The sequence below is a fragment of the Epinephelus moara genome, chromosome 18, assembly GCF_006386435.1.
Source record: "Epinephelus moara isolate mb chromosome 18, YSFRI_EMoa_1.0, whole genome shotgun sequence".
Lineage (NCBI taxonomy): Eukaryota > Metazoa > Chordata > Actinopteri > Perciformes > Serranidae > Epinephelus > Epinephelus moara.
This window is the reverse complement of record NC_065523.1, coordinates 11,357,781-11,382,026: the sequence shown is the minus strand read 5'-3', so window position 1 is coordinate 11,382,026 and position 24,246 is coordinate 11,357,781. Positions and strand designations below refer to the sequence as shown.

Below are 24,246 nucleotides of genomic sequence, written 5' to 3'. Positions count from 1 at the left end.
CACCGAAGCAGCAGCCAATTGCAGACCAGGATTCTCAAGGCGAGGCCAGGCAAAATTGAAAGAGAAGAGGAATATGGAGGAGAAACTTATCAGCACGGTCTGGGCTCTCCCGGAGCTGTACCAGCCGTTGAAATTCCCTGTGGAGTTGCTGGGTTTGCAGAACTCTGTGGACCCAGACGGCCCGACGGCTCCTGGCCCTGCGTTTCCTCAGCAAATACGCTGATGCAATACAAAGGAGGCGTCTGAAAGTACGATCCATGAGCTCCCGCTTATTTACCACCAATTACATTTCTCAGTGGTCCTACGTGCCAACAGGAGGTATAATAATAAAAGAATCATAAAGGCTATATGATTGTGTTTATTAGCGTTATTTTAATTGTGTATAATGAAAGTCATGAATGATACATAGTGAAGACATAAATTATAGTATATTTGTTCATCCTTGCAAAGTGCACAGCCGGTCAGCCTAGATGGACACATCTGCAGCGCCAGGCCCCGCCCCTTTGGCCGCTGCAACCGCCTGCTGGAGCTGGCAGTGTGAGCGATGTCAGAGCGACCAGAACGCCCGCAGGCGACTATGAAGCTTTTGGTGGGAATGCACAGTTAGTCTCCTGTTAGCAGAAGGCTAAACTATTGGCAGCATTTTCTCTCCATCTTTGAAACACTTCACCATTATTGACAGCGTTCTCTGCCATTGAATCAGGTTTCCACTAAAGCAAAGTGCAAGTGCATCTGCATTTGTAGAACAGCCAACAAGAATAGTTCTGACTTGTGATTAGCCAAAGTCTCCCGTTGCAGACTAGATTTTGTAAAGCCTGAAAACAGAGCCACGAGAAGTCTAGTGTTGTCTCAGACCACTTGAATTACAATATGCTCAAAGTTTATTATGGGACTTTTGTCCACTGATGCCAAAATAAAACTGCGTACCCCTGCTTTAACATTTTCCACACTGACAGTATTGCATATATTCTTTATCTGTTTGTTTCAGCTCTTTATTGAAGTTCTATGTTTACAGTGAGTGAAACATTCAAAGCCAAGACTTTTTTTAATGATACAGTTTAATCAAATAGAAATATTCTACACGTCTTGTGGGTCATTTTATACACATTTCCAAAAATCCGCCTGCCATACTTGGCATCAAATACGATCAGTGAATAAAATAAGTTTTTGGTGACAGATATTTCTGAAATTTATTCTTTTTTTTTTTTTTTTCAGAAAATAAATGTCTGAACGGACATGATCGTCTTTGAGCTTTTCTCTCCGTCCTCAACACAGTTAATGTGACTTTCAAAGTAGACTACTATTGTCCAACCTAAACTAAACAATGTATTTTATAGTGATGCTTTATTTAAAGGGATACTACGGGTTCTTTATTTGCAAGCTAAAAATAAAAATCACATCAGGTGGGCAACAAGCAGATTTTTGTAGACCCATGCCTTTGATTAAATCTGTCTTTGTCAAAGTTAAATTTGACTTTAAATGACTAGAAATGTCCAAAAGTACCAAAGATCATAGCCTTGATTGCATGAAGCATGATTGATTTTGTTTTTTACAAGTAAAATAGTAACTGGTAACTAATGCAGTCAAATAGATGTAGTAGAGAACTATGGCATAAAGTATCATGAAATGAAAAAGGAGGTGCTTCACAGCTGTAGTCATAATTACTATTTCTGGTTACAGTTACAGTTTGGGATATTCTGGGAGGCTGTGGAACTCTGTAGTGGTACCTTTTGGAGCTTTGCACTGAAGCCCCAGCAGAAGGATTCTCCAGATGAAAGACTTCAACAATCATTCCCACTGTGAGACTGATTTAAGGATGTCTGGAAAACCGACAGGGGGCGTCTCCTCTCTCTGCCACCCCCCCGCCCGCCATCCCATCCCACCCCCGTCCCCGGTGGAAGAAGGAGGTATTGGGGATCTCCTCCTAGACAACAAACCCACAGTCAAAGAGGGGCACACGAATTACGTCACGCTCCGTGTGGAGAATATAACTGAGGTCGCGGATTACGCTCAGCGCTTTTCTGTAGAGGAGACAAGGGTAGCATCATGCCGAGCCCGCGCGCACGGAACCCGAGGAGAGATATAGGCTTTGTCACGCAGTTTGTCATAAAAAACAGTTTCCACTGATGCTGGGTGAACTTTTTTTTAGTGTCACGGATTTTCATCATGGGAAAGTGTGAATTTTAAGGGACACTCAGGACGCAGGTTTGGATACGGCTCGCGCGTAATTGCGCACAATAAAGTGGCCCCCTTAGCAGCTCCCCGTGCGCACTGATCTCACCACTGGAGCGTCTGACATGGAACAGTCCCAACAGTGTGTAGCCATGTATCTACTGGTGCTCTCCCTCGGACTTCTGATGGACAGGGGGATTTGTCAGCACTACTACCTTCTCCGGCCCATCCCGAGTGACAGTCTGCCGCTTGTGGAATTAATAGAGGACCCAGACCCCGTCTTTGACCCCAAGGAGCGGGACCTTAACGAGACCGAGCTGAAGAGCGTCCTGGGAGACTTTGACAACCGCTACTTGTCCGTTTTGCCGCCAGTGGAGGACAAATACATCGGGAACGATGAGCTCGATGACTTTGAGGTCCAAAAACCCGGTGGAGTACTGCCGAAGGAAATCCGAGCTGTGGATTTCGACGTCCAGTTCGGCAAGAAGCACAAGCCCAGTAAGAAACTGAAGCGGCGGCTGCAGCAGTGGCTGTGGGCGTACTCGTTCTGCCCGGTCGTGTACACGTGGACCGACCTGGGGAACAGGTTCTGGCCGCGATTTGTGCGGGTGGGCAGCTGCCTCAGCAAAAGGTCGTGTTCGGTTCCGGAGGGGATGGTGTGTAAACCTGCGAACTCGACCCACCTGACGATACTGAGATGGAGATGCGTGCAGAGGAAAGGGGGGCTGAAATGCGCCTGGATACCGGTGCAGTACCCGATCATCACAGACTGCAAATGCTCCTGTTCAAGTTAAAAACAGACTCTAAATAATAAATTATAAGCTCATTATTTTTGTGATTCTTTTCTCACGTGCACTACCGAGTGTAGGAATGTATTTTCTGTATATGCGGTGCCATGCAGTTATATATAGCTCCCTGTACAAAGTCAGTATTATTTGTAACCAGAGCCTACTTTATTTGTGGAGAATATTGGTTATATATTTTGTATTTATGGAGATATGGCGCATAGAGCCACGTAAGGACTTGCTGTTTTCCATATTTGGGTGAAGCAGATCGACCTCAGAGTTAAACGTGGATTATTGATACAGCTGAGTATCGGTGACTTGTTTTATCCTGTAAATTAAGGAAATGTGCTATTTATTCTTTATATTCGTACAATAAAACGACACTGAAATGACTTAAACTGCTTTTCTTTTCATTCTATGATCACTTCTATCGTATTCTTAAGGACTGGATATCTTTAAGTCACCTGTCAGTGCGCACGTGAAGTTCTCACGCTAACACCATTTTACGCATCACGTACTTTTCACAATCACGCACTTACATACTGCATCATGGTATCTGGTTTATTCCGTATTACAATGTATGTGGCAACACTAGTGATTACAGAAACAAAAGAGGATTTGGTGTTGAAGTAGAGTGTTTGTAAGTATTTCTGGATTTATTAGACAATAATCCAATATCGGTGTTTGATTTAGACACCATGTGGTCAATAGTTCTCTCCTGGCCTCCAGTTAACCAACACTATCTTATCACTATGAATGTGTCAGTCATACGTCAGACCTATTGCATGCTGATAAAGGAAGACGCAGAGATTCAGTGATTGAAGGAATCAGCAGCTGCTAACAGCTCTCATTCCTTCATCTGCACAACTCCTCCTCTCCATTTGCAGCCCAGCAGGAGCTGAGCTGAGGAGAGGAGCTGAGAGAAGTGGAGGCTGATGCTCCACATGCCTCTACACTTTTATTCCACTACATTTATTTTACAGTCATCTTGTAGATGCATATTTTAGATACAAATCATCAACTCATGCTGCACTGTTTCAGATAAAAGTCTGAGGTGGAAGAAGTTTCTTTAGTTACAGTATGTAAAGTGGCAGTACTAATAATAATAATAGAAGCGGTTATGAGTGTAAATTCTCATTAAGTAGAAGCAGAAGTAACAGCAAAATATACTTCAAGTATCAAAAGTAAAAGACCCCGTCAGTGATGTTAAATATCATATTATTATTATGTAGCATAAATATGTACGCAGTTACTGTTGGTGGAGTTGGAGCTGATTTTATATATACTGCTGGGTAGTTCATCATATTTTAATAGCTGATCATATGTTTTTGTTATTGTATGTAAAATATTAATTAAATGTTAGCTATGGCCATCAAATTAATATAGTGGAGCAAATAAAAAAAAAAAACTGCAATATTTCTCTATATATATGTATATGAGTATATGTGCATAAGTAAATACATTTACTTAGTTACTTTCCACCACTGACTTAACTACCAAACAGTATATAAAGTAGTTCAAATGGGCTCCAGCTTTAAACATTAAAATGCTGTTACACAATACTAAATCACTGATAGTGTCACACTATTATAAATTGATGAAATGATACATGTTCATACTGCATATTCATTCTGATTTATAAGTACATTTAGCTCTTAATTCTTCTCTACTTTTAGTACAATTTAAATGTAAGTCTTGTAGTTTTAACCATACAGTAGGGCTGCTTTCACTGAAGTAAGAGGTCTGAATGCATCTTCTACCACTGTGTAATCAGTGATTGCTTCACATTTGGCAGGCGGGTACCTTCCTCTCATTTTACTACCACCACGTAATAGCCATTTCTACTGACTGAATCAGAAGATGCCAGTAAATCTCTTCATCTCTTGAACTTTTCCCTCAAGTTTCTTTTGAATTTAGAAAAAAAAACAAAAAAAAAAAAACCTTCATTAAAGGCACATGATTCCATATTTTTAACGGCTTCATGGTCACATCAACTAGATATATTAAAGCTGTCTTTTTTTAGCATCTTACTAAAGTTTACTCTGACATTTTTGTGTTATTGGAAACTTTGGAATCTTCCCTAGGATCTAAAATACTGTGGGTTTGAACAAAGTTGGCCAATCTACATACGTTTGTAAAGACAGAGCCTCTGATGGGTCATGACGAATTTAAGAAGTAAAAATAATAGTTTTCAATAAATTTGTTGCTTTAATCATTTGAGTTTTACGTAGCTGCTTCTCTCTCACACTGAATAAAGACAACTCCCCCTCCCTCTGTGGGGTAGACTGTGGGGCACCAGAGAGCCTGTGTTTTGTTTCAGTTGTGTTTAGTCCGTAATGATGCTCCTTAGCCTCAGAGCCAGCTCTGCACGTACACACGCAGCAGACAAATCCCTGTACTTGTCACCGGATAGCAACGTAAGGGCAAAGATCTCCGCTATACAGCTTAAACAAACACAACAAATAGCCTTTGATGTATGTGTGTGTTGGATCCTCCGTGTTTGACAGTGATCCTCTTGTCTTTTCCATGATGCTGTTTGTCCTGTTGGATAAAGCCCATGATGGTCAGGCTTCACAGTTGACAAGCTCTGTGGATATCCACCTATTTTCAGGTTTTGTGTGTCATAGTCGGGCGTTAAAGGATTAAAGTCTAGTCAGTTAACAGCTGCCCCAGAAAAATACACATCAGATAATACTTTCTCAGAGCTTCTGCTTTCTGTGATATTTCACCCTGATTTTGTTCTTTATTCAGCCCCGTCACAAGAAGAAAATGTTGGTATTGTATGTTACTGCAAACCACAGATATGTAACATTTGTACGTTTCTTATGTAACATATCAACATTTCTTCTGGGACGTAGTTCAGATTACATGTATATGAGCTGACTGTCATGGGGAGGTTGAGAGGATGGTGGATGGCGCACAACCTGAGTCTGCTAAGCAGCACACCACTGCAGACCACTGTTGGAGACCGACAAACAACATCCATGCAATTCCAACCACAATTGTGGTACCAAAACCATTTAAAAAAAAAAAAGTAGAACAAGATAGAACTTTATTTTTCCCGAGGATAATTGCTGTGCAGCAGTTGCAATACAAGGTTAGAGGGTACATGTAGTGAGACATGGGAGCATTTCCAGCCGCGGTTGTAGCACTATAACCAAGTTTCAAGCCATGATGGTGGCATCAAAAGCAATGTTTTTTTTAGCAAGATATCAGGGCATTTCTAGCTGTGATTGTGGCATCAAAACCAGACGTTGCGGCATTTCTAGTTCACATTATGGCACCAAAAGGCACTAAAATCGGGTGTTTTTTAGCAAGACATTAGGGCATTTCCATCAGAGCTTGTGGCAACAAAGATGGGTATTTCAAGCCAAAACATTATCTTGTCCGAACCATAACTAACACCAAAGTGTTGTTGAAACATAAAGTTTCAACATATTCGCTACAAATGAAACGTACAGATGTTACATATCTGTGGTATGCATAAGCATGCAGTGCCAACATTTATTTTGGCGACTACATTGCTATTTTTTTTAGATAACAGGTGTCCTGTCAAGTGTGTTATTATTTCCCTGTGTAGTCAGCTCACTGTAAACCTTTCAATATCTCATTTGATTATTTTCACAACCATATAGTCAAGATTCTGCCTTGTGTTTCTTATCACATCTGAGAAACACAAGTTATTCCTCTTCAACTTTCTATCCATGTCTCCCTGAGTTTTCCTGCTGTGAGCGCAGGCAAAGTGCTGAAGCCGGTCAGATGATTTGTGTGTGGAGTAATATGTGTTGACAGAGCGCTCGGTGCCTGCTAATACCAGCTGCAGACTGGAGGATGCAGGGCTGCTAATGCCCTTCGTCACTTCTGAGCTGGCTCTCAGCTCTCAGCGTTGTCGCTCAGTGTGGCGCTTGGCGGCCTCGGCTGTCCGCAGATCTCTGCAGTCTGAGATACCCAACAATGTAATGCTTTTAGACCCCAGTAATCCATTAACTTAATGATCTCTTTGGGTATGGGCTCATTTTATTGCTTCTCTGCTCCATCCCCCCTCAACCTAATCAACTTTCTTTTCTGCTATGGAGATATTCTGCCAAAACCTTGGTGCTGATTAAATTCTCCTACAGGCTTCAGATATTTCCCTGATCAAAGCAAAATTCTTGTTAGTTTTGCCAACAATATCAAACATAAGTCGTTCATTTTTCATTACAGATGATAAAATTAGTTCTAATAACTTTGACTGGCTCATTAATAGACCAAAGGTAGCCTTTCTGGTACCTTCATTAGGAATACAATAACATTCTAAGCATGCCAGCTAAGTTTGTAAAAGTCCGACTGCCGAGTTATGTTTATTCAGTGAAAATGACAAATTTCAAATAATCCTGTTAAACAGTCGAGCACATGAAAGGATGTGCTGTAATGATCAGGTTCGAAAGCTCTGAATACACATTCACCACTATACTTGGACCACAGCTCTATAATAATACTCAGCGTTTTGTGCTTTTATGCAGTGATGAAAGCTGAAAGTTACCTTTTGATCTTCATAACGCTGGTAGCCCAGAGAAATGGTCCTGTTGTGATACACATCATTTAAACTTAAAAATATAAAAATAAAAATCAATGTTTAACTGAGTTACTAACTCAAAGATGTATCTTTATATTTAACAACTTAATTTGGAAAGAATGAAAGTGAACTACTTATATTTTTCATCAACCTGTAATTGCCACTCTTTCTATGTTGTAGGTAGAGTTAATTTTTACCTGCTATTAAACAATTTATCCATTTCCTTGCTTTGTTTTACATCTTAAAAAAAGAGTCTTTATGTTGAAAGTGAGACGATTTATTATTCCAAAGAAAAATGACTATTAGACATGATGGTGTCTCCATCCTTACAAACTCGTGCTGAGCAGAAGAGGTTTATTTGGACTCTGACATTTCAGAAGATATTATGTCAAGTCAGATTTGCGGGAAATGTGTATTAAATGAACAACAATAAACTAATCCAGACACGAGACAGTGGAATGACTGAAGTTCCACTTACCAGCTTTTTCCAAACCCAAAATTAAAGAAATAAGCAACATTAAACTTAGCCTGCATTGTACTGATTTATGTATGTCTCAAAGTTCTAAATTACAGAACAACTGCTGCTCAGGAAAATCTTTTTATTTCTCCTGATTTTATGTCATTTACTTTTCCAACAGCATTCATTCATAAACCCAGCAAATTAATATTGAATTGATTTCTTTAAAAGATTAATCTTTAAACAACTTAAAGAATTTGGCTTCGAATGAAACACACTTTTGAAACAGCATTGATTTCATTGAGAAAGATAAAAAAAAAAAAGATGTCGGCCAAGAATGCACAAAAGGAAGAGATTGTTGTAAATGACACTCCTTGTAATGAAACCTTTTTGATTTTGTTTTAAATCAGTGAACTGACATCTGTAAACCTATCTGACCTATTTTAACTTAGATTTCATTAGTATGTCAGTGAAGACAAACCTTGCTTTAACGACTTGAGTGATTTGTCTGCGTTCATCTGTCAATATGATCAAATATAAGTGGTTGCTGTCCAGATGTCCAGCTGTGGCTGTAACTTAGGCCTCAGGGAAACGTCCCTGAATGAAGGCAGGTGTTCACTCCCAGTGGAACAGGGAACAGCTGTTTCTGTAGGTCACTCAGAATCTGAACCTGGCACTGGGCTCACGCCTCTTTTTCTCCAGTATCTTAAGTTTACTGTCAAATAGAACATTTTATGCTTGCAATTGGGTGTTCTGATACTACCCCCACCCCCAACCTTTTTTTTTTTTTTTTTTTTTTAAAAATATACCGATGTATATCGCGTCATAAAGGTAGTAACATGTACAGACTGACGTTACCTTTTTCAAAACACCTACACAAGATCGCATCACTGTTGATTCCCGTTCAGTATAAGGATGAAGAAGCTCACTCATTTGGACATTTGAAGGTTTTCCTTCCAATTTTCATCGACAAAAATCCCATTGGGGAAATTTCCCAGTCCTGTCATCTGCTGGTTCGACCAGGCCTGAGCCAAAACCGCTGTTTCTGGTAGACATCAAGTGATGGACGCTGAGGTGCAGCAAAAACATCGGGTGCAGCAGATGCCTCTGTTCGTCTATGAAGTGGTGTGGAAATATAAAGTTTAAGTGGAAAGTAGTTTTTAGACCAAGCAGTGCAGACAAAATGTTAACAAACTGGTAGTCTGTTGTTGTTGTTGTTGTTGTTGGTGTTTTATTTCTAGCGCTCATTACACAAAGCAACAATGGGTATACAGTATGCGAACTGAGGACATTACATGATCGTTTCCCAAATATTCTGTTTTACAAGTCCTCACATACACAGTAACCAGAGTTTTGGAAAATCAACAACTTATAAAAAATCTCTGTTTTAGTGACCTAAAACTCCATGTGAACGAGAGACCACAACATAGAGACAAATATCTGTTGACAAAATTATCTGTACTCTGAGTAGACAAGCCTGACAGTAGCCCATTTTAGACAAACATTTCATAGTACTGCAGTGAAGAAGTTCTGCCATTATACCAGCTTAGCTATTTTACACTGAACCAAACATTGTTGGCATAATACTGCCCCAATGTGTGATTTTAGATAAAATGCTGGTGTTCTAGGAAGCAAAACAGACATGGTGTGCACCACAACAGTGTAAGCATCTAGTGTCATTTTACATAGACATCGATTCTGCCCTGTTACTACTTACACTGGCAGCTATGCAGCGAAACAGCAGCACCCCTCCTAAAGAATGTCAAGGTAGGCTAACGGTATAACAATCCTGGCTTGAACAGGCTGTATCAAAGGGGCTGTCTTTTTGTCGATCTGTAATTGACACAATGTTGATAAGCATGTTTTATCTACTCTTTTAATAGATAATTATGTGGAGGTACTTATTATGGATATTTTTTTTATTATGTATTTTTAATTTAGTTTTTCTGCAATCAGTTTCTGTCAAACCAAGTTAGTCATTAACTAGCTTAGCTGTCTGAGGCTGTTGTGTACCTTCGAAGTAACTGTTTACTGTATCTGTTTTTACTTATACTCTTGTGGGCTTGATGTGTATGTTTACTAGGTCAATTACTATGTTACTTTGCTTCTTCCTGTCATGAACAATGTATCGCCATCAGTCTATACTTTTTGTAAATCCACCTACATGTGGTTAAAGAACTCTGACACACAAAGCTCACAATCAGCTGCTGGCCTCTGTTGGGCAGTTGGTCACATCAGTTGTTTGTAGAGCTGAATCAATTTGTCGATGAGTGTATTGACAGAAAAATAATGCATAGGTAATCTGATAATCGATTAATCATTTCAGCTCCACAAATTCATATTCTTCAAGCAAAAATGAAAAAATGTAAAACATGCTCTGGTTCCTGCCTGTCAGATGTGTGTATCAGCCGCTTTTATCTGTTTTATATCATTGTAAACTGAATATCTTTAAGTTTTTGAATGCTGGACTAACAAGACAACAGACAATTTACCACTGTGTGATATTTCATTGACCAAACTATTAAAACTCAATTTATGAAAATGCCTATTAGTAAAAAGTACAGTTATCCTCATGAGGCAATTCTTGTCATCCAAGTAAGAGGTGTAATACACAGAAGGGCCACAGTGCTTGTCAGATCGTCCGTACACAACTATTTTTGTCACTTTAAAAATATACAAATAAGTTCACCTGTATAATTTCATGACTTATTCCTTGGTCTGCCACCCGACTTTGTACCAAATCCCACTGATATCTGGTAAAAATATTTCTGTGATAAAGTGCTAACTAACCACCATCGTGGAGAAAACTGTAGAAGTGAATGTCCTGTAGACAGGTTTAAATTTCAGTACCCCTGAGGCTATTTAATACGTTGTGTAGTTTCACTGTCAAGGTGCTTTTAAAATAAAAGTATGAATGTATTTTGTTAAATGAAGTTACAGAAATCAGTGAGCACTGAATATGAGCAGCATTTATCGCTGCCCTGCCTGAGCAGTTTGCTGGTGTGCAGTCCTCTGAAAGGCAGACACGTCCTGTCAAAAGTTTTATTTGTTTGGTAAAGGATGCTGTTTGGCATGCGGCCCGGTTCATTGTGCTCTCCCACACATCAGATAATTGGAGTCTTTCGAAATCTCTGTTCTGCTGCTGCTGCGCCCCGTCCTGGTCACGATGTTCAAACCGAGATGCGTGGCAAGGTTGATGTTGATTTTTCCAGCATTTTTGTCCGCTGTAAATTTCACTGAGCTGGGTTTGATGACTTGTGGGGAGTGATCCTGCTGTTTGATGTCCAGAGCTCGTTAATCCAAACCTCATCTGGTATGCAAGGTCAGACCCTACTTTGATGTGCACGGGCCAGCCCTGCCAAGTCTAGAGAGTCGAGAGGGCACTGTTCGTTTACGAAAGATCAGGAACTGTAGCAACCTTGACACATTTTGGCTTTTGTCCATCAACTACTGTGAGGATGAGGTCTGGTTTGTTAAAGGGGCCTCTTAGCTCTCCTACAGCCGAAAGCGCACACGTGAACATTTTCCCGAGAAGCTAAATCAAATACAAATCTTTTCCCAAACACACAGGGTAATCGGAGAAATGTGTGAAACGTTCATGTTTTCCTTAGGGAGCCACCAATGCAGTTAATATGATGAGAGCTCCATGATAACACTGAATAAATAACCGAAATATTAGCGGATATTAACCTGCTGCTTCCATTTGTTCTCATTGTAGACTCACCATAATTGTCTTTGTGATAAAACTGCTTTTACTTCTGCTGTCCCTGAACCACATAACAACAAAAAGCAGGCAATAATTAATAGTTTATTTATTTTTGGAGAACAGTTTTGTCTCATAGGCCCCATTGATTTGCAAGCACTCAACAACTGTTTTGCATCTTTGGTTCAAGTTCCTTGGAAACAGAGAGGAATGAGTAGAAACAGTGTGTTTGTTATGTAAAATAAAGCAACAACGGCCCCCACTTTGCACCCAGCGCAGGAATTCACTGCAATTAACTCTTGAGCGTCACATGTAAATATGAAGGTTTGGGGCTCCACGGGCAGGCCGGCACTCACTCACTCACACACAGGGGATCCTGGGCTTTTGTTCTCCCGGGGCTTTGGCTGGCCGCCACACTGCCTCAGTTGGCGGCACCTAGCTATAATTTTCTCACAATGGCTGGCGTGTGAGCCGTCCATCATTTCTCTCCCGTGTCTCCCTATTTCTCCCAAGCACCCCCCTCCACTGGCACCTCTCATGCCTGGAGCATATTCAGGTTTACCCGTTCCCATGTGCTATCATCCTGTTATCTTGCGCAACTACACAAGCCGCCTAAGGATGTTTATTAATTCACTCTCTTCACACTTGGCTGTGGTTTGATCAGATGTTAAGTGTCTAAAGAGATCATTTCAGATGTACTTCAGGATCCCTGCAAATAGTTTCCAGGCCAACCTCTTTTTGATTTGGCCTCTCACCTACAATAATTTTAGAAAGTGATACCAAAGAGTGCTGCTGTGGTTCTTGAACTACCTTTCATTATTCACTTGATACCAACAACAAAATGATATTAGAAAAAAACTCAGGGTGCAAAGAGGTCCCTGCAGGACAGTTGCAGAAAGTGATAATAACGGGCATAGATGAAGCTGTTAATGGTCAGAGTCATTCAGTCACTCAGTGGTTAAAGAGATTAATTTAGGTCCACCGTGTCACCACAGCATTGGTTTGAATCTAACCAGAGATTGCTTACTGTCACTCCTTCACACAAATTTCTTTCATTCTTTACTCGTGGTGATAAAAAAAAGAAAAGAAAAGAAATAATATTCATAGGAAAGAAACATGAGAAGCAACCAAATAGCCTGGAGGAAGCTGGAAGCTCCCTATCAAGCTGGATTGGTTTTGCAGCTAGGATTTTGTCTTAAGGTCTTCATCCTTGGCCAGAGGTTTTGGTTCGGGAGGGTTCAGGACATTCACAATACCTTGGATTCCTGGCAGCATTAGGACGATAGGAGGCGAGGTGTCTGGTTGGAGATTGGCCTAAGGTCGGCAGCTTTCCTGGATGTGCTCAGCTGGATTGTCTGAGTCTCTCGCTGTTCTCTGGGTGTTGAGCATTACACAAATACGCAAGTGTTGCTCAAACAGGGTTAAACAGGAATTTAGAATACTTAATATGTGGGAGCTTGAGTGTCTCTACAGGTGAGCACTCTGTGTGCTGGCAGCCACATTATGCATCTTATTATCATGTCCAGATCTGTCAGGAGTCCTGCTCTGTTAGGACGGATGCTGCAAGAGGGACTGAAATGAAAATGAATGAAATGCATTCTTCCTAAAGTTGCTTGCATGCTTGCCTAGTAGAGGTGCTTGTATGTGACCCTTGGGGCCTAAGTGTTCACCCAGTGTGACTTTCTTGGCAGAGCTAAGGTTATGTTTTACTAAGACTCATAATCTTGACCAGTGGAAACTTTAAACTTTGTCTCAGTTTTCTGGCGTACATGATGCTGACAGTTTACTGTGGACCACTGAGGGAAAGCAGGCCCAGGTGCAAGAGGTAATTCTGCAACAGAAAGTCAAGAGGGGAGAGAGGATGCTCAAAAGAAAATTGTCATTAATTTAGCAGAAACTTACACAGGACTTTCAACTTGCCCTAAGTCTTATGTCTTGAGAGTTTCGCCATGTGGTTATCACAGTGTGAGAAAGAGAGTGTGAATGCACGCGACAGACAGAGATTAGCAGAGAATGACAGTTTTGGCAGCCTTGTTCGAAAGCAGGGTTACCAAAAGTTCGTAAAACATCAGGGTTATCAGGAGCAAAAGCCCTCCAGCACCAGAAATTGAGACTGAACCAACGTCACGTCTCCATCCTGATGACAGAGCACCCTCATTAACACGCCTGTGGGTTGCTGATATAATTGCATTCTGTTAAGGTGCTGCACAAACATGTCAAGTAAATACTGTATGTTTCGTGGGCAGGACGGGTGCCTACTTTGGGCATAATCCCAGATTTCAGCAGTCAGATTTAAGCACATTTGTCTGTTGCAAAGATAAATTGCTTCACTGTGTTTATATCTCAATTGTTGTAAAGGAAAACTGACAAGTGTCTCACATGTGACCTGCAGGGTCTAATACCAACAGTACATAGATTTGGTTTTACAGACATTTCCACAGTTATTGCTTGCCACGAAATAGTGTCAGTACCAAACTCCTCCTAAAACCACAAATTGCCGTTTTTACATTTCTGTTTGTGTAGGAGGTAAACAAACAAGATACATCATGTTAATTAGTGAGCTTTAGGTGTGATGGTAAGCATTTTTTTTTATGTTCAGGTGAGCCAGGCTTACTGTTTCCCCTGCTTGTAGTCTTTATGCTAAACCAAGCTAATCTCCTTATAGCTCCAGCTCTGTACTTAACACACAGAGTTGGGTGTTGCCAATTTTCTCATCCAACTCTCAGAAAGAAAGCAAATAAGTGAATTCCCCCAAAATGGTAACTAGACAGTTTTGTGGATACAAAGCATATGATATAATTCTGTAGAACACATATATAGGTCATTTGTAAAGCATTTGGCATGTGAGCTACATGTTAGGTACCTATTGTTTGCCCCTAAGCATCCTCACTGGAACAGTGCCATGCTGGAGGAGATTCTTGTGCTGATTTCCTTTACTGTTTTGTAGATCCAAACTCAGTCTTTTCCTCTGCCTATTTTTGTGAGCAAAGCAACCTACTGCTGCCTGAACAGAGAGAGAAGACGAAAGCTTATAAAAGAGAGGAACAAGGGAAGTAGGCGGCGGAGTTTGGAAGAGTACAGATTTATCACCCAGGCATGGAGTGGAAAGAAGTGCTGCTCGTCTGGAGAGTGGGTTTCCACTTCAGTTTAATTCAGTGTGAAGTGTTTAAGACACGAGTGTGGTTTGGGGAGATAGATGGGAAACCCAGGCTTTTTCCGTTGAGACTGACACCTCTCTGTATTCTGATCTATAATGAACTCCCTCGGCAGTATTTGCCACAGTGAGTTGTCAACAGGCTTTAGTGGTAATTTGCTGCATGTTGATTCAGTATTTGAAGCATGTCTTGTTTTGGGTTTGAACTTCAGATAAATGATTTATTTGTATCCGCTGATATTTTCTTTTTTTTCCCTGACACAACTGGAAACTATTAGTTTTGAATTTTCATTGAAACAACATTAATGACAGTTGCCTAACACTACGCAACTGCATTGAAGTATTTCAGGGGATATCTGCCATCTAGTGGTACAGATGTGTGCAGATGTTTTCCACAACTGCACTTACAGTGTTACTCATTCAGTTCCTCCTCTCTGTCTCAGTGATGATGGATACAGCATGCAAAGTGCCACACTGCTGGGTCCATGATTAAAAAGCACAAGTGTTCAGCATGTTAACTAATAACAGAACATTAGCAAAGCTTTGATCTGATATATTTAGATCTAAGACGAACACCAAGGAATCAGTTTGAACACTTTTGGCACGGTTAATTATGAGGTGTCAATATATTTAATGTATTTGACCAAAAACTTTTGGTACCTCAGACATAAGGTTTATTTTACACCTTACATTTACATTTTTCAAATACTATGCATGTCTGTGGCTACTTAAAGACAATTCCACTGTGTGATAAATCTGCACTAAATGGCATGTTTGATGAAAGCTGAATGACTTGGCTCTCATATTCTGAGGTCATTGGCACATTAATGGCTGCTTTATTACCATGGCATGTTAACCTGAAGCACTGCTTGCAGTCTAAGAAGAAGCAGAGGAGCTGCATGAAAATGATTACACCACAATTATATCAGCCACTTTGTTGCGACTCCTCGCTGCCCAGCTGTCTGCCGCCTGCTGCCAAGAAATGGATTAGTTTCACTGCTCCTCTAATAAGACTGTTAGACCAACAGCGTGAGCTCAAATAAATAAATGAAAGCTGCAGATAGGGGGACAGAAATAGATTAATATTGTCAGACTGCGGCGTGTGTCTTCATCCAGTCATAGCTGGAAAGCTGGCATAAGCAAGCGGAGATTCTCATTATCTCTGAAGAACAGCGAGCAGCCAGAAGACTCTCACCATGATCAAAACCTGTCAAACGTTCTCACACAGGACAGGCCAACGTAAAACAGAGAGTGTTTTGTATCCCTGGAGGGCAGAAGTACAACCCAGGCGGTAATAAAACTCAGGCAGACCATGTTGGTCCTGTAAACGTAATCTGCAAAGTGTTAATTACAACCTGGCGCCTCTGTGAAGCTGTGTGTGCTGGAAGTCAGCTGAGTCGTCAGCGGCGTCCTGATCTCCCTCCTAAACAACACGGCTCGGGCCATGGCGACAGCCTTGGAAACGCAATTTTCTCTCTGTTGATGATCTTGTTTGAATGGACCGCTTTGAACAAATTAAGAGCCAGTCAGATGTTGTGTTTGTGTGACCCCTTTCTCCTCGCGGGGGGGGGGGTGTTGTTTACTGTTATTCATGTGAAGTGCTGAGGGTTTGTGTGTTTATCACAGATGACATTCAGTGAAAATGCTCTTAATACTGCATTTTGGCCCACAAAGCAATGACAGGCAATGCTGCAGTGATTAATTGATTAGTCAACTACCTAAAAATTAATTGCCAAGTATTTTTTTATAATCCTTTCAGTCATTTTTCATCAAAAAAGCCAAACTGTGTTTTCAGCTAGTTTCATCTTTGGGTTTTGGACTGCTTGTCATATAAAAAAGATTTTCATGATGGCCCCTTGGACCGGGGAATTTTAACGAGCATTTAATGGACAAAACTGTTAGCTGTTTAATCGAGAACAGGTTTGACAGATACATTACTCAAATAAAAATAATCATTAGTTGCAGCCCTAGATGACAGTTCTCTTTTCATACGTTTCTTTATCTGTTTGTGATTATTTACATCCATCAGCTATCAGCTCTGTCTGATGTTGCAGAGCATAAAAACAGTTTTTATGTGCTCACTCTGTTATTCAGGAAATTCATCCCTCCTCTCTTAGGTGAGGTTTAATTTAGAGACCTCTTTTTCCATCTACCGCTCTCTGTGTAGCCCCAGAGGACAGGGTTCAGTCAATGAGCCCCTCTCTCAGATTTTGTTATTTTGTTATTGTGTAATGGCCTCCAAAGGTTGAAGGATGGCTCCTCTACAGGTCTCCCTGAGGAGCAAACCCTCTATCTAGACATTAATCTACTGCTGTGAGACAGACACGCTTGTTTAGCTAGCACAAAGCCCAGTAAGCTGTTGTCTCTGAGAAAAAGCTGGCCGTCTCCAGAGCCACTGGAGGCTGCGATGGCTGGAGCCAGAGTAATGACCTGTGAAATTCACCGATAGAGTTGTCCTGTTGCACACAGGTCCGCCGGCACCGAGCCTTGTTTGCGGCCTGCCGCTGATTTATCAGCGCGCCTCTCCTGGTGCCATTGGCTTTATGAGTTTTATGTGGGTTGACCAAACGACCCCAGTTTTGTGAAAATAATGTAGTATTTGGGAATGTCAAAGCTTGGAACGATGAGTGTGAACATGATTTTCCAATATCTGGCAGAACAACTTGACATTAAATCAACCTGTAATTCATCCGTTGGAATGCTTGAAAACAAGCTACATTTCCAGTTGTTGTTTCTAAATTATTTGGTTAAACTGTCAATATTTGAGCTCCATTTCCATGAGTGTGTCATAGCAATGGTTTCAAATATTTACACTGCTTTGTCCTGTGAAATAGTCAATATTTTCTGTCCTCCTCAATCCGATTAGGATGTGAGGCTGAAAGTTAAGGACAGGAGCCTTTTGAAGGTGGTAAGGAGAGTAGCTGTGTCTTCCCCAGAGCAGATTATGCAAAGATCAGAGGGGAAAACTTCCCGCTGGCACCTTCTGTCTGGTAGATACAGTTTGACTTTGTTACCTCAGTTTCACAGCAGAGGGAGATTTCTCCTTATTCCTGCCCTGTGGGTGTTGAAAGAAACTGCTCACTGAAAGAGAAACAGGTTTTTATGTCAAAAATGGCTTCTGTACAATAACTGCTCAGACTCTTTGTCATACTTCCTTCTGTCTTACTTTTTATTTTACTTTCGCCTCTTCTCTCTGTTATCTTCAAATACTGTTTAACCATATTGTATTATTAAGTAATCAGTGTTGTAGTGTTGTTGTTCGAAAACAAACGTGGGGAGTCGGTGGCTTAGTGGATAGAGCAGGCATGTACAAGGCTGTTGCCGCAGCGGCCCGGGTTCGACTCCAGCCTGTGGCCCTTTGCTGCATGTCATTCCCCCTCTCTCCCCCTTTCACACTTGACTTTCCTATCAATTAAAGGCAAAACTGCCCAAAAAGATATCTTAAAGAAAGAAAACAAACATGTTAGATGTCTGAACTTGACACTGTAAAAAACATGATTTACAGCATGATATCTGAAAATTACTTTCTAAAATTCTATTGAACAAGAGTCTGCACCTACGCTGGTAGCTGTGTAAGGCTTCACAGTAGGGCTAAATGCCAATGCCTTCGTGCTAACTTGGTGAATTTTAGCAGGTAGTATGTTTATCGTGTTCAGTTCATCATGTTAGTTTAGTGTGTTAGCTTGCTAACATTTGTTAATTAGCACTAAACACAAAGTACAGATGAGGCTGATGGGAACGTGATCAGTTTTTCAGGTATTTGGTCATAAATCATCAGTGAAGTCTGCCCAGTATTTGTCAATATTTCAGTCCGGACCAAAGCGGTGGACCAACCAACATTAAGAGCCACGCCACTGAAGTGGCTAATAAAAACTAATGTTTATGTTGGGTCATACAGTGAAGATCACAAAGGACATAATTTTTGTCCGTAGTTCTCACTGAGAACTTCATTAATCAATAATTGAATCAATAAATGTGCTAAGGTTTTAGAATTGTGTCAAACCTTTTCTTGGTAAATATTTTAGGGAAAAGACGAAGTCAGGTTTCTGTGTGGTTGTCCCCATTGAACATGAAATGAATTAAGGTGTCAATAAGTTTTCGAAGTGGTACTGCTAAATGAATTAAATTGAAAAACTGAGTCCTCAATTCTTAACTGGCTGGCAGAGTTTTTGTGGTTTAGAATTACGCCTGTCTTAGAAGTACGACACATCATTCGGTGTGCCTCAAGGCTAGAGTTTAGGTTCTTTCATTTTTTTGGTTTGCTAATGTTATGCAACCCATTTTACACCAGGCCAGGTTGCTACTTCATCAACTGTACATTACAGTAGTTCTTGATGTCCAAGAACATCTAAATGCTCTACCTTGACTCAACTGTGGTACTACTTATCGGCTCTGCTGACCAAAGATTTACTGTCAACTCGACTACAGTTGTTGGTATTTCTACATTGTTTTAAGAGGCAAAACCTTTGTGTCAAGTGTCACTTTAAGTTTGAACTACATATTAAGATTATTACGAAGTGTGTATTGTATTATTTCCATCCATTCATTTTTCTTCTTGGTCATTACTGAGAAACTGTCAGACACTTTTCTTTCAAACATTTTGGACATTTGTAATTTGGCTTCTGTCTGACTTTCAAGCAATAAATCAGCTGTTGTTTTCTGTTGTTATTTACCATTTTGCTAACAATTACTGGAAGAAGGGGAAATATTATTCTTAATCCAGAAATCACTGTATTTTATTGCATGTAATCTGTCATTTAATTCGTTTTTAAGGTAGTCTATGGGCATTGCGGATTTAAAGCATCTCAGTTGTGCTTTTAAGTTATAACATAATTTCTCTAAATGTCCTGCTCACAATACCCATAAGGCTAGGAAACCTCAGAATTTTTTTAATTAACTGTTAATTAACCCACCCTTTCAAACATCCATAGTGGAACTGAAAAAAGGCAGAGAAAGCTGATATTATCCAACCTTTTCAGCCCAGTCCAAAGTGATTATTAGTTATTTATTTATTAATTCTATTTACAGCGTCATGTTACCTAATGTCGCCAGCTGAAAAATTCAAACCGCTCAGTAAATGCAGTAAACTGAAATGTTTCCTGTATAATTTGTAGCGCAAAAACTTTATTTGCAGAACACCCAATGAATTAATTTTGCACATCTAATTCCACCCGTTCTTCATTCATTTAGTTTTATATTTCCATTTATTTTGTTTATATTTTGACATTTTACGGGTCCAAGTAGAAGTTTCAGATGGATTCTCTTTTACCAATATGGCTCTGACATGGCCTTCTCACGTTTTACAGGTAGCTGAAGGTAGCAATTGAAAATGTGTTTCTGGAGCCAGGATGACATCAGATACCATGACTAATCGATAGGTTTTCTCTCTGCCTGCTTGCCCTTCAGGTGTCCGTGAATTCAGAGGGAAGGAGGCGGAGTTCATCTGGTGTAATAAAAGTAAGCTTGGAGGAAAATGTGACAGATGTGGAGGCCTGTGCCAGCGAGAAAAGCGAGAGTGGGACTGTCAGACATGTCGACTCCGGCGTAGTGATGGATGGAGAGTGAGGTAAGACAGATGACATCGTCTGTCTGAGGCCGTGTTGTCATAGTGGAGGATTGCCGCTTGTCTTAACCTCTCAATATCAGAGAGCAAACTGAAGTTTGTTTACACTGCTCCAGTGGAGTGATTTAGAATGAGGGGTGAGGGAGACGTGGGTGTAGAAGGTATGCTCGCTGGAGGGTCGGATCAGGTTTCTAAACATTCCCTTTGAAATTGAATAGCAACCATCCCAGGCGTTTTAAACTCAGCCAGCCCAGTTTGGTTACAATTCTCAAGGTAGAGAGGAGTCCAAACACAAATACAAACAGAGAAAATTAAATATCAATATCAGAATTGGCCTTTAAATACCCATATTAGTCAACGTCTAGCCTGGAGTCTGGCCAATGAAAGTAGCAGAAAATAGTGTTCTTGTTCTTGTTTGGTATGGAGCCTTCATAAAGCAATAAAACAAAATATCAGAATTGTTTTGAGAAACACTGTTGTGTACTTTGCTAAATAGAGGATCGTTTTCTGACAATATTTTCTTTATTTTGTACTATTAATTTATATTATGAGGATTATTGTCTGCCTGCAAAGGTAAGTGAAATCTTTTCTGCAAATGAAAAGGTAGTTAAAATAAGTTTCCATAGGCCACTAATCTTCCCTTTTGTTGCATCCTTTTGTATCAATTGCTTACTTTCAACAATGCATCATGGAAAAAGCTTATTTCTGGCTTTTAAACAAAGGCCAGAGTTAAGCAAAGAGCTGATTGATTTATGGCATCTTGTGTTGCTAAAACAATAAGACGTCCTGGGGAAAAAAACAAAAACATCCCCGGAGATGAACTTGCTGAATGCTCTTCAAAACAACATGGTTTGGGGTGTGTGTTATTGCGATAGAAGATGGATTGGAGTCTGGCTTATTTTGCCAGGAGTCAGGTGTGGGGGTGGGGGGTTGTCTTGGATTGGGGTTGGTGCATCGGCGCTGGGGCTGAGGTGGGGGTTTAGGCACATTTCCAACCCCAGCCTGAAGTCAGTGCTGGGCTGGGTTTTTGGGTATATATATATATATATATATATATATATATATATATATATATATATATATATGTGTGTGTGTGTGTGTGTGTGTGTGTGTGTGTTGGGCTGGAGGGGGGTGTGGGGTTGGGATTACACTGTCACACTGTTCATACTGTTTATGCATACCAGGCCACTGTGAGTGCCTCTTTGTCGCGTAAGTGTTTACTTGAATTTATTTTGGGAGAATTCCACATGACTGGGACGGGGATCTCTATAAATTATGGAATCGAGCGCTTTGTGTAATGATAACTTCTGTCAGTTAGTCAGGCTGTGTGACAGTGTTTTTAAGAGTGTGTAAATACAGGGGTGGTGAAAGAGGGAAAGGGGTGTCTGTGTGTTGAAAGGTGCTGCAGACTTTCTTGTTCATTTAGTCTCTTCAGCGGAACAATAACAATGCTGTAAAATGAGCTCCTTATGCCACTTTCCTCACAGGGCCACATTTATGATACCGAGAAACAGTAGTGGAACGTACAGTAACTACCTATATATATATATATATATATATATATATATATATATATACCTATTTCCTCAAGTACAATTACAATTTTGATATATTTGAACTTTATGTAGGTATTTTCATTTTATACTACTTTACACTGTGAATCTACTACATGGTAGAGGGAAATATTGTAGCCTACCTGTTTCCCATGACATTTATTTGACATTGTAGTCACCGCTTATTTTGCAAATTCAGTTTTTATGTACAAAAATTTTGTTTTAAAAAGATAACGTAAAATTGATTAATTGTTAAGTACATTAAATGCTTTATGGAAACTCCCAGGGTGCTAAGATGTCATCCTTAATTGGCATTCTTTGTTAAAAAACAGTCAAAATACCCCAAAGAGATTCAGTATGTAAAGATATGTGGTGTAGCATTTTTATTTGGTAAGTTACTTAAAGGAGCAGTGTGTAGGATTTAGTGGCATCTAGCAGTGAGGATTGCAGATTGCAACCAACTGAAACTTCTTGTGCCAGTTAGGATTTACTTATTGTTAGTTGTTCAGGAGGTTTTTATTGGGAGATTAATTATACGCAGAGGTCTCTTCCTATCTTTAACAAATGGACCAACTGATTAAAACTGAGAAAAACACAGATTGGTGTTTCTCCAACGCTTTTAAGCACATTGCAGGCAGTCCGCCAGCCCATTTTGGGCTACTGTAGAGACATAGCAGACTCAGTGGATGAGGACCCACTCCCTAGGTAGATAAACAGCCCATTCTAAGGTAACGAAAACAGGACAGTTCTTATTTGCAGGTTATCTAATACACATAAAAAACGATACTTACTACATTATTTTCCATTTCTGCCAATATTTCTCCCTAAAACCCACACACTGTTCTTTTAAAACAGTAAATGGATTGTTTAATTGATGATTCTTTTTTTTTTTTTTTTTTTGACTTAACAACTAATCAAATCAAGCCAATCAAATCAGTATAGAGAACATAGCACTTTTCTGATCTGTTTTGGTTACAGGTCATATATACTATAAGCGGGTCAAGTGTGAGCTGCCAAAGATTAATACAACAAAATGGCCTGTTCTGGCAGCTGTCTGCAGCTGAGGAATGATGGGGAATTGGTAAAACCGTCAGACAGACTGGCTGTATTGTCCTCTGTTCTGTCAGAGAGCTGCTCTGCTGTTACCAAGAGATTATTTGATTTGAACGACTAAGTGCCAAATCAAAAGCTGAGTTATTCTGCGGTCGCCTTCCCTGTCCTCAGCGGAGCTCTGGACTCCAAGTTTGTGGGTTAGAGATACAAGGTATTGCACAGCCAAGCCATACACACGCACCCAACACTGACCCAGACCCGAGGCAAATCAAATGGAATGAGTGGCTGAAATTTAATCACTGGCCATATACTGAAAGTGTTGGCATGTCAGAGGCATGTACGGGTTTCCAATGTTATCAAGACCATCAGTTGAGGATGCAGTGGAAATAGAGGACATCTACATTTCTCTTGGCAAGCTCTTGAAATTAGAAACTGCGGTTGTAGATAACTCAAAACTCTAGCCATTGTTGAGAAAAAAAAACAAAACTATGTGGTTTGTATCATTGTACGTCTTACACTATAGTGGAAATACCAGTGTATGCTGTTATACTATTATTATAGAGAGAATACTATTGTGGAACTGTATAGGGAGGTTTTAATGTAAGAAAGGCAGATTGACAGTTTGCTGCATATAATAAGATACACTGAAGGATTTCAATGTCAAGTGTGTAAACTAACAGATTATATAATTATGGTTAATTAAGAAACTGAAGGGCTCTTGGGTATCTTTACCATTTAGTACAACAGCACCATCTAGTGGCTGTTGCAGTACATGCGTCCATGAGTTGTAGTGGGAAGTCTAGCAGTGGAGAGAAGAGATAGAAAGTCATATTGACTGGGTTTCTGTTATCTTGTTTCTTCCCTAATGGATGTGACTTCTTTAGCTGTGGTGCCAGTAAAGACTGAAACGACACTGCTTCAGAGAGTCTTGACATCTTGTAAGTGCTGGTGAATTTCTGATCAGCATGATAAGTCCTTAATATTTGAAGCCCAGGTCCAACATATTTGGACATGTCTCAGCTTAATGCTAACATACTTAAAGTAAGGCTACAATAACATTACCTCATCAACCTGTTTATTTAATTGATTGTTTGAGGATTCCTACAGTTTGAGGCAAGTTAGATTTAAGACATCTTATTGCCACTCACAATTATATCTAAGACGATTTTTTTTTTTTTTAAATCAAAATTAGGGAAAAAATTAAAAACCCAAACTGACATCAGTTACTTTGGGTAAGAGACAATTTTGACT

General features: G+C 40.1%; 1 protein-coding gene across 1 annotated transcript; it reads left to right on the top strand.

Moving 5' to 3' along the window:
* The first annotated feature begins 1,952 nt into the window (after positions 1-1,952).
* LOC126404821 (noggin-like) lies at positions 1,953-4,537 on the top strand. Its single transcript, XM_050068159.1, has one exon. The coding sequence runs from the start codon at positions 2,298-2,300 to the stop codon at positions 2,964-2,966; it is 669 nt and encodes a 222-aa protein (XP_049924116.1). The 5' UTR covers positions 1,953-2,297; the 3' UTR covers positions 2,967-4,537.
* Positions 4,538-24,246: the final 19,709 nt, after the last annotated feature.